Source organism: Podarcis cretensis (genome assembly GCF_951804945.1).
Source record: "Podarcis cretensis genome assembly, chromosome: 14".
NCBI classification, from domain to species: Eukaryota; Metazoa; Chordata; class Lepidosauria; order Squamata; family Lacertidae; genus Podarcis; species Podarcis cretensis.
The window spans coordinates 41,730,227-41,741,861 of NC_137183.1; the positions used below are offsets into that span (position 1 = coordinate 41,730,227).

General features: G+C 47.7%; 1 protein-coding gene and 1 long non-coding RNA gene across 2 annotated transcripts; one reads left to right on the plus strand and one right to left on the minus strand.

Moving 5' to 3' along the window:
- Nucleotides 1-1,242: 1,242 nt before the first annotated feature.
- LOC307202765 lies at nt 1,243-5,736 on the plus strand. Its single transcript, XR_013832988.1, has 2 exons — nt 1,243-3,648; nt 3,696-5,736. It is a non-coding gene; the product is annotated as an uncharacterized lncRNA (long non-coding RNA).
- A 3,317-nt stretch (nt 5,737-9,053) lies between these two features.
- On the minus strand, nt 9,054-11,635 carry ITPRIPL2 (ITPRIP like 2). Its single transcript, XM_079954142.1, has one exon. The coding sequence runs from the start codon at nt 11,518-11,520 to the stop codon at nt 10,009-10,011; it is 1,512 nt and encodes a 503-aa protein (XP_079810268.1). The 5' UTR covers nt 11,521-11,635; the 3' UTR covers nt 9,054-10,008.

Below are 11,635 nucleotides of genomic sequence, written 5' to 3' on the forward strand. Positions count from 1 at the left end.
CCACTCTGAGCAGCTCTCAACAGCACATTAAAAACGCGATAAAAGATCAGATATTAAAAACTTCCCTAAACAGGGCTGCTAACTTCCCCAAACAGGGCTGCTTATAAGCCTCATGTGAGTTCCCAAACCTTTCCCCTTGGACTGAATCAGAAACATGTCACAAGTTCCACAAAGAAACCAAATCATCTTAGGACAGTAAGACACTGAAGCAGCTTCTGAGGTAAAACCAAGTCACGGTTTCAAAGCCATCATGAAAGGTCCAGGGGACAAATGCAACCCTCAAGGCCTTTCTCTCCTCAGGACACACAGCTACACAACCACTCTCCAGCCACACCTCTTACTGACCCCGCTTTTCACTCTCCTTCCGTATTTTTGCCTGGCTGGAATATGTCCCTCAACTCTGATAATGGACTGAAGGTTTTAAATAACCATGTTTTCTTTTTTATGTAACCGGCAGATGGAAAATCGGAAGTTATTCTTTTGTAACTTTGGTTTCTCTTTCTCTTTTTCCTTCCTTCATTTCTAGAAATGACATGCCAATAAAATAAGTATTGTTTTCAATTCTTTTAAATTGGTGTATATCAAGCCTGCAATCTAACCTAGCCTCCCCACTCCGCACCCCAACTCTGTGCTACAAATTAAAATAATATATTGGTTTTATTTGTGGCACTGTTGTTGTTGTTGTCAGTGTTTTAACGTTGCAGATCGGCATGGGCTTTCTGCCTTACTCCTTGCAGATGGATGCAAGAATGTCTTTGAGTGATTAATATGTGAGATTGGCTCCTTGACAAGAGCCATGAATTACAAGACCATCTGTCAGGCAGCGAGAGTCATCTCCAAGGAACGCCCCAGGATATTTGACGTGTTCGGCACCAGCCTAGCAAAATGTCTCTGAATCCTATAAACCCTGTTAACCCTAGTAATGGGCGCAGTAGGTGTTCCAGATGTTGTTAAACACAAATTATTGGATGGATTATAGTGTGTGTGTGTGTTTATGTGTGTGTGTTTCCAGAATTGGAATGAAATCAACTTTAAAAAACAAAACAAAAAACAAAACCAAGATGCATTAGGCAGTGGCTAGACAACTATCTCAAGATAAACAGAGGAATGATTCATTTCCTTTATAACAGCTGATCTAATGCTTCATTTATTCAGGAAGTTGAATTTCTAGGTTCCACGCCAGTAAGATCCTCTACAACTGAGCAGAAGGACTCCATTGAGGGCACATAATGCCATGTGGAAAGAGGCTTGCCTATTCAAAACAGCCAAGGGGCAGACATTAAGTAGTAATGGTAGTATTTTATTTATGAATCCTCTTTTACAAGCATCTCAAGGGGATTGGCAAACATACCATAGCCAAAAATAGTTTTGGGAACAGTGCAAAGACAATAACTGAAGTTTTAAAACAATAAAGAATGGACATCCAAAGCACACCTATATTTTAGAATAGAAACTATCAGCCCAATAGAAACTCGCATGGCAATCATAGAAGCCAACTCTTAAGGGCTGAGGTCCCTTCGCTGCCGCCCCATTAAAATATTTGAGGGGATCAGGCCCCCTCAAAGTTGATGGGCATTGCCACTCAAGATGGTGGGTGTGTACCATGTCATGTGATCGATTATGCAGGGTGGGGCTTACCTGCCCCCTCAACCATTAATTTATTCAACTTGGCACCCCTGATAGCAATGCCCTCAGTTCATATTGTTTTTTTCTGATATGGGGAAGTGGACTACAACTCCCATCATCCCTTGCCATTGGCCATGCTTGTTGGGGCTTAGGATCATAGAATTGGTTTAGGCTACTCAGGCTGGCCTGCTTTGAGGGAAGGCAGAAGGGAGAGAGTCCAGGCCAACTTCTGATATTGGCCTGAGAATATTTTACAGCGTTCATTCGTTCTAACATTTTTAATTGTAAACTGCCTTGACAGAAAGGTGGTTATATTACAGTGCATAGTTAAATAAATTATATAAAACCCCAAGTTGCTTCCCTCCTTCCTGCCCCGTCATCCAATTGTCACTGATAAAAATAAAAAAGGCAAGGCCTTGTTGCCAAAAATGCTGTGTTGATTGGAGCTGGTGACATCCTTGTACCAGCCCATTTATATGTTGTGTTGTGCTTCCATCTGGTAACTGTTGAGGGAATGTCTTTGGCTCTAACAAAAATATCCAGTCCAATTTATTCTTGTCGAGACAATTAGTCATAACAAACAATATGCCAGTCACTCTAAGCTTTTGATAAAATAGATGCATCAAGGGGGGGGGATTGTTTTTATATAAATATATGAGAACAAAATGAAGGTGCTTTGATTACCATTATTACATGCATAAGGAATCCACACACACACCCCTTTTAATATTTGGAACTATGGGAATAAAAAGCATTTTTACGTTGACTTCATACCCATTAACTCAATAGCTCTACTTTATCTCTGGCCACATGAATTTCCCCAAAGAATCTTGGGAACTGTAGTTCAGGGTGCTGAGAGTTGCTAGCAGATCCCTATCCCAGTGGAGGCTGGTCTGTTAGGGAAAGTTGGGCACTGTACCAAGCTCAGTCTACTCTCAGCCAACTACCTGCCTCCTTTCTTACATGGCAACCAGTCTAGGGAGCACTTGATATATTTATGCAAAGGTGTCATGGCCCTCTGTCCAGATTCCCTTAGGTGCCTGGCAACACACCTACCTCTCACACCCAAAGTTGGTTGGTGTGAAACTGTTTTGAGCGGAGAATAAGAAAAAGCAGTGAGGCACAATCTGCTGTTTGCTTCTCCTGCAGAAATGTTCTTGAAGTGATTAGACTTTCATGCTACTCCTGTTCAACGGCCCTCTCTGAGAAAACTTCCTGTTGCAGCACGTTCACCATTGTGTGCAAGTCATCTTTTGGCACGCAAAGAACCAAGCCCAGGAGGCTTCAAACAGCTGTTTATTGTTAATGGAAAGATTCAAATACGATCAGCTTTTGACTGGAAAAAGTGAGCACATTATTATTATTATTATTATTATTATTATTATTATTATTATTATTATCAACTTCATAAACAAGAAAAAATCATGACATTAAAAAACTTAATTAACATCTTAACACCACTTTTCGCTCCTCCAAATTTTAAACAATTAAATAACACTGTGCTTTTGCATCTTCCAATAAGCATCAAACCACACTTGGTCTGATAGATAACTAATAGCCATTATCGTACCACAATTGTCAGTTGTAAAGTTAAGGTTTTGTTTGCATTATTTTGCAACAAGATGCAAAACCTGAAAGAGGAATGGTTTCTTCTGGGGGTGGGACTTAAAGCAAGTTTTCATTTCAACTATTTCACTACGTGAATGGAGACAGGTATCAGCTCCATGTCCCCCACCTTCGGAGTTGCTTACCAAAGATTATGATTTTGGGAAACGTCACTAGAGCCAGATTGTTACTTCTACAGAACTCTAGAGGTATAGGAACACTTCCGGAGTCCAGACTGAGTGAGTCTATGAATGAGAAAATTATAACCAACACCAGCCATGCCTGCAAGATGTACTTATAATACTGCAAATATGAAATCAATTTTGGAAATCAGTATGCAAAAGTTACTAGTGCCTATGTTAACCATCTGTGGCACAAAGTGGACCGGGTAGCTAACCTTTGTAAATGTTTACATATGTGGTCACCTGGAGGCAATCACGGCTCACCACAGGAGACTAAGGAAGTGACTGCTTTGCAAGACTATCTTATAATGGAATTCTATGCATGTTTCACTCAGATATCCTGCCGTGTTCAGTGGGGCTTACTCCCAGGTTAAGAGTATACAGTTAAATGCATTTGTATCCCTTGATGGTTGAGAAACAAGAGCCTGGGCTTAGATTCTAGTGCTTCCAAAATATGATGTGCAGGGTGGAGGGGTAATAAAAGAAGAAAGAAGCCACACAGCAGTGTCCAAAGTGATGTGCTTCTTTGCGTGGCTCTTCAATTTAGTCTCTCATTAGACTACGAGACTATTTGACAAACAAGTCCTCCATCCTGCAGCTTTCTCAACCCACCCATAACAACTCCTAATGATGAATTTCTGCAGAGATGGAGAGATGACTCACACTGAACGGCTGGAGAGTAAGGCATGCAAAAACAACAGCGGGAAAATGAATGTGTGCAAGGTACACACACACACACACACACACACACACACAGGTTTTGGTGTGTGGTCAAGCACATCTGAAAATGATCACTCTGGTCCAACATAACAAGCATCTCCTTCGGATAATTAAATCCAAGTATTCACATTCAGGCTCCCTCCGCCTGGGCACTGGTCTCCTGGAACCCTTCTTTACTTTAGTCCAAGCTTTTTCAACCCAGGGGCCGCATATCCTTCTGGGCGGCCTTCTAGGGGCCGCATGCAAGCGATGGGTGGGGCCAGAGGCAAAAGTGGGTGGGGCAATGAAAACAAGTTTCTCCTTTGCACAATAGGCCAGTTTCTATGCACACACCTCTCTATCCTCCATCCACAGAATTACAGAACCATTGGGCTGGAAGGGACCCTAAGGGTCATCTAGTCCAACCCCCTGAAATGCAGGAACCACAGCTCACCAAGCTAACGCAACTGAGAGGCAGAATCAGAGCTGAAGGACAAATTCCTAATCACTCAAGAAGGGTGTAAAGCAAGGTTCCTTGAGGCATGTGGCTGGGGAGCAGAGTGAGACCCAAGGCCAGACAGAGAGGCCTGGGGGGGGGAGCATTTGCCCCCTAGGCCGGAGGCTCCCCACCCCACCTTAAACGAGCATTACAGCCTCATACACACCCAAGTTGGACATGATGGAGCAAAGCCATTTGCTTACACCAGCAAAACAAAACAACTGTCTCTGCCCCAACAACAAAATTCAATTATAAAGTGCCAAGAATATCATAGAATCAGAGTTGGAAAGGACCACAAAGTCATCTAGTCCAACCCCCCGCAATGCAGGATTATTATTATTATTTTTGGTCTAACGTGGGGCTTGAACCCACAAACCAGAGATTAAGAGTCTCGTGTTCTACCGTCAGAGCTTTCCTGCCACACCACTTGTCTCAGAACAGGAAGGAGGTTTGCCAGGCCTTCCCATTAAGAGAGTCCCAGTAAGTACCTGCCCCCGGTATCAGCCAACTGAGTATTGTTGATGACTTAGGAACTAATATGCCACATGCTCAAACCTCCCCCCCCCCCCGGTAATGCTTTCATTTATACCTCCTTCCCAGTCCCTTCTCCAACCTCCACAAACATTTGATTTCAATTTTCCAGGCTACTGCTCCAACTATGTCTTCCAACCATCTCCCTTCATTTCCAAAGCCAACCACACTTCCCTGTTAACAGCGATGGCAGCATTCTTGCCGTTGCAACCTTCCATTCTATGCAAAGGAGTATAGAACCTCCGAACCTCAAATGTGATCCTCCAGGCCGTTCTATATGACCCTTTGGCACTCCAGAACCCATGCACACTCCCCCAGACAGCATATCTCACCAGCCCAGATCTACATGCTCCTCAATGTGCATCCTTGAACTCTAGTAATACCTCTTGTTTGCCTAGAAGGCTTGAGAGAGATGTGTGTGTGTAGAAACAGAGGTTGTTCGCTTGGCTGGAATGCAGCCTATTATAACAAAGCCTCATTCATCACGTTGCCCATTTTGGGACTTTGGCTCTGCCCATCATTGGCATGCGGCCCCCAGAAGGTTGCCCACAAAGGAATGTGGCCCTCAGTCTAGAAAAGGCTCCCCAAAACACCGACACGCCTAAGGAAACTAAAAGGTAAAGGTAAAGGTACCCCTACCCGTACGGGCCAGTCTTGACAGACTCTGGGGTTGTGCGCCCATCTCACTTAAGAGGCCAGGGGCCAGCGCTGTCCGGAGACACTTCCGGGTCACGTGGCCAGCGTGACATCGCTGCTCTGGCCAGAGCCAGAGCCGCACACGGAAACGCCGTTTCCCTTCCCGCTGGTAAGCGGTCCCTATTTATCTACTTGCACCCGGAGGTGCTTTCGAACTGCTAGGTTGGCAGGCGCTGGGACCGAGCAGCGGGAGCGCACCCCGCCGCAGGGATTCGAACCGCCGACCTTTCGATCGGCAAGCCCTAGGCGCTGAGGCTTTAACCCACAGCGCCACCTGCTAATTATTAGCAAACAGTGGATGCAAAGTGTCTACACCTCCAAAATAAAATAAAATAGCATGTTACATGTAAACCAGTCAAGAAAGCTGCTGAGTAACTTAGGTGTCAAAACTGGCATTACAAAGGCACCAGACACAAAGCCTCGTTCTGCAACCTCACATGGGAAACAGAAAGTAAGGCGCTGTTCCATCAGGCCTCCAAAATCATAAAAGGCCCAGGTAGCCCAGTGTTTCCCAAACTTTTGTCTCCAGCTGTTTTTGGACAACTCCCACCATCCCTAGCTAGTAGGACCAGTGGTCAGGGATGATGGGAATTGTAGTCCAAAAACAGCTGGAATCAGTGATAGCCCATCTCAGGTGGGGGGGGGGGCAAACCACTGAAAGCAAACTGACTTCCGTGCTGATACCAGACCAGTCTGCCAGCTATGATTGATGACATTATTTGCTACCATGTCAATATCCCTGTAGAGTGGTACCTCGGGTTACATACGCTTTAGGTTACAGACTCCGCTAACCCAGAAATAGTACCTCGGGTTAAGAACTTTGCTTCAGGATGAGAACAGAAATCGTGCTCCAGCAGTGCGGCAGCAGCAGGCGGCCCCATTAGCTAAAGTGGTACCTCAGGTTAAGAACAGTTTCAGGTTAAGAACAGACCTCTGGAACGAATTAAGTACTTAACCCGAGGTACCACTGTACCTATATTTATGTTCTATGTGAAGCAGCTGGGGTCTGCACCTTCAGGCAGATGCCAGAGCCCTTACAGAGACCACCTTCAGTTTCATTTCCTCTTTTGTGGCTAAGCACTGCAAGCAGTTCCGAGGGGAAGGGTCTGCTCCCACCACCCACAATGGCCCTGATCCTATGTACATTCATTCGCTCAGGAGGAAATTGTACTAAGTGGGACTTGCTTCTCAAGAGCCATGCACAGGAGAGCATAGCACGGCGTCCTCAATTCTTTGGTATGCTGTGCTTTTGTGCACTAAGGGGTTAAAAGCCAAGCTCCTGTTGATTTTAATCTGGGAAGACTTTAGCCTGGCCCAGCACCAAGCGATTCACTGGAACAGTCAACAGACAAAGTTTGTTGTCAGAAGCAACAAGAGGGCTTATACATGCCTCCCCAACCATCCCTGAGTTGGATACTTCTAAATCACACACCGGAGGGTAGCTTTCAACAAGGCAGCTGGTTAAAGCAAAATACCGATTTAGGTTTGACAGCACCTCTTAAGGTACCGTAAGTATTTTGGATCTGCCTTTTTAAAGGCAGCTTATTGAAAATCTGCGTACCTGTTTCTTTTACCCAATTCTTTGCTCAGTATTGCTCATGCGCTTCAGAGAAAAAAATGCTTAACACAGCCTACACACACTGCAAGAATAAAAATAAGAGGCCTTTATGAAAATAAAGTGCTAATATTTTTGGTCTCTGAACGCATATTTGTATTTAAGTCCCCAAAATGAGACTTCCCTTTGGATCACAGCTAGATCTCTCATGCCCTCTTGGGAAAATGTCACCATTTCACATCCCATCACCAACATCTCCCTGACCATCACCATCCAGCACGGCATCCCATCTTTGGTGTTCATGATTGACCCACATTATGTGAGATGTTAGGGAAATCGTTCAGGTTCTCAGGCTCAATGCTAAATCACACGACAGAGGACACCCAATTTTGTTTCCAGCTGGGCAGGGGGGAATGTGATTGTGGGTCACATGAGCCGTTCAGATAAGTGCAGACTGTGAGTTTGCATACCACATCACTTCAAATAGTTTGAGCGCAGTGGCATGTAAAAATCCTCAGCCACACTAGAGATAAAGGGCTCTTGTAGCTATAAGCACATTCCGAGTCAAGGCCAAGAGCGGTTCTGGATATCGTACACAACTCTGGCTTTGTCGGCTGTGTATAAACTTTTGAAGCACATTTGAAGCACATGCACTCCCTTCAAAAGAATTATGAGCACTTCACACGGTTACAATTCCCAGCAACGCTTAACAAACCCTTAACAGAGCCCAGAATTCTTTAAGGACACATGCTTCCAAGATATAGTGCACACACAGCCAAATTCTTCCACAGTAATGCCTTAGAGCAGGGATAAACAACCTGTGGTTTTCTAGTTGTTCCTGAACTCCATGAATATGCCCATCCTCCCTGACCAATGGACATGCTGGCTGAGGCTGATGGGAGTTGTAGTTCAGTGATATCTTGGGGTGCACAGGTTCCCCATACCTGCCTGAAAGGGAAGCTGCCCAAAGGAGCTGCTGTACGATACTTCATACATGGGTTCCCTCTTCAAGCACAACATATATTCCAACTTGCTGGTACAAATGTCCAAAAGCTGAACCCACCTCACCACAACAGATAGTAATAAGATACATCCAGAGGAAATGGACCAGACTCACTTCCCCAAAAAATAACTTCAGTCATATTATGAGCACAACAATTGAAGTGAATGAGAATGACAAATTTGTAGGTCCACTCATTTCAATTTCCTGAGCAGAACTCGGTTGGAGACAAACCTGTGTTTATTCTCAGGGTGCAAGGAATAGTATTTCCCCAAAATTGTCCCACTACTTGATTAGCGATATCAGAACTATTCTATTTACGGTAATTTGAAGCCCATAAAATAACCCAGCAGTAGTGCTGTGTATTTAAGGGGAACTTTTGCATTTGTTTTTGATGTCGTTTTTTAAAACAGCACAGTGACATGTTGTCACTGTGGACCGTTTGCTCCCAAATGCACCAGCGTGCATTAAGATATCAGAGGTAAGCACAATCAGGAGACCATGTGCTCTGTTATGCTCTGCATCTGGTAAGTGGTGCATTCGAAAGACAGCAAAACTATCTGAAAAACATGAAAGTAGGACAGACCCATTGTGATGGCTTAACCACATTCCAAATGAAAGTACCTATGGGCCAAACTACACATTACATCAAATGCATAATTACAGTACACATGTGTTTTATATATTTAAAAATAACAACCGGAGAGGATCAGGATTGTAAGGGGTAGGGACTTCATAAGTTCTGACAAAACTCTCTTCCCCAAAGTTGTTACTGAATATGGAACTGAGGCTGCTGTTGATGTCAATAGCAGATTCCTGTTCATACATAAGAAAAGCCCTGATGATCGATCTACTTCAGCATCCTGCTTTCACTGTGGCCAACAAGATGCCCATGAGAAACCTATAAGCAGTATCTGATCCCAACTGGGCTCTTCTCACCTGTGATTCCAAGAAACCGTCATTCAAAGGTGTGAAGAGGTTTAATAAGATATGTGATCTTGCATATCTTGCAAGTGTGATCATGCATTTAAGGCAACACAGGTGTGGGGGACTTCTGGTTCTCTGGTTGTTGCTGAACTACAACTCCCATCAACTTCAGCAAGCATGGCCAATAGGCCAGGGATAATGGGAGTTGTAGTTCAGCGACACATGGAGGCTCTGGTTCAGAGGATAGCTACAAGTCTGAAAACAAGCCCTAACAGCTAGAGAAGAGAATAACGGGAGACAGGATAATGGTCTTCATATATCTGAAGGCCTCTCACTAAGAAGACACATAAAACTTGTTCTCTGAAGCTTCAGAAGGCACAACTAGAACCTAAAGGATGGAAATGGAAGGTTTCAGCTAAACTTTAGGACATCCTAATGGTAAGAGCTGCTGGGCCATTAGGGAGATAGTGGGTCTCTTCTTTGCTGGTGTTTAAGCAGAAGGCTGGTGGTGATCTCTCTACAGATGCTTATTCTCACACTTCAAATCCTGCTTTGAGCAGGGGTTGGACTAGAGGACCTCTACAACCCCTTCCAACTCTGCAATTAATATTATGAAGGCCACAGATTGAGGAAAGGCACGCACAGCCCAAACGGTGCTCCCTTAAACTGAGAGTCCTCTGCTCTGTTCTCAGGCAGGATGTTTTCTTCTGTATCTGTGGCCACTGTACATCCTGATCATCTTGGGCGCCTGCTTCCAAGTGTTTAAGAGCTGGCTGGCCACCTTGTCCAAGGTAGGGCCATCAAAGTCGGCCAGCAGGTTGATGGGAGCGGCTTCCTTGAGGATTTTGGGCAGGCTCAGGGCTTCGGGGAGCTTGGGGTTCCCCAAGAAGAGGTGCAACAACTCACGCCTCTGCAGGCTTTCCACGAGGAACAGGAAGAGGTTCTCCAGCCTCTCCACCAGGAACTGGTCCTCCCAAGCTTGCAAGGGACCCCGCAGGAGAAGCCACAGAAGTGCCGTCTTGAGGACGTAGGAGGAAAGGATCCGGTTCCACTTAGCGCCCAGGGGCTGATCCAAAGAGCGTCCCCCCAGGTCCCTCAGCCCCTTGAGGATCTGCAGGCACTTGAGGTGGCAGGAGTCAGCAGGAGCTTGCTCCTTGAAGAAACCCAGCAGCTTCTGCTCCGGTTTGGAGACATTGAGTGTCCAGAAGGCTCCCAGCTTCCCGGGAGCCGGAGGCTGGGCCGACGGCAAAGGGGTGAGGTAGAGCGCCTCGCCGAAGGGGATGGCCGGCGTGAGACGCACGGCCATGGAAAGGTGGCAACAGACGTAGTCGGAGCGAGGCGCGATATGCAAGGTGAGCGGGCGGCCGGGCCCGACGGCCAAGCTGACCCGGCAGCGCTCCTGGAGGCGGGAGCGCACGGCCCCCAGGCATCGCTGCACGTGGCCCTGGAACCAGCGCAGCACCAGCGCCGACGACAGGTGGCGCCCGCCGCCCTGCGCCGACGGCAGCTCCACGCACAGCGCCTCGCTCAGCGCCCCCGCCACGCGCGGAGAGGGGCCGCCGCCCGCCTCGTCGGGCGCGCAACCGGCCGCCACTTGCAGGGCGCACACGAAGGCTCCGAGCAGGCCCGCCTCGGTCCCCCGACGGGGCTGCACCCGCAGCTCCAGGCGGGGCGGCAACCGCAGAGGCACCAGCACGTCGAAGCAGTCCGGGCTGCGCACTTTGTGCTGCTCGTAGGCGCTGCCCACTTGCACGAAGTCCCCGCGCGACGCCAGCCGGTCCGGGGCCTTGCCGGCGCGCACCAGCTCGCCCACCACCAGGCTGACGTGCGCCTTGCTGTGGCCCAGCACGTGGGGCGAGAGCCGCAACTGCTGCTCGTAAAAGTCCTCCAGCAAGGCGCGCCGGCGCTGCTGCCGCCGCCGTCGAAGTTCACTCCAGGCCCCCTCGGGGCTCTCCGCCAGGCCGGCGGGTCTCTGGGCGCGGCCGGGCAGCCGGGCGCGATAGCGCAGCGCCCAGCAGGCCAGGAGGAGCAAGAGGAGCAGCGAGGCTTTCAGCAGCGGGGCGCCCAAGCCCGAGTCCTCGAGGGCCGCGCCCGCGCCGGCTTGGCTGCTGCTCAGCGCTTGCAAGACGTACAGGATCGCGGTGCAGCCGCACGTCACCAGCGGCCAGAAGACGCGCAAGTTGAGTCTGTAGGCGGTCATGGCGCCTCGTTGCTCAGTCGGGAAGCCTGCGGCGCAAAGAGTGCCTCTGAGCGCGCACAGAGGGCATGGCACTCAAGCGGTGCTGGTAGTCAAGAGAGCGCCACGGTTCTCTGTT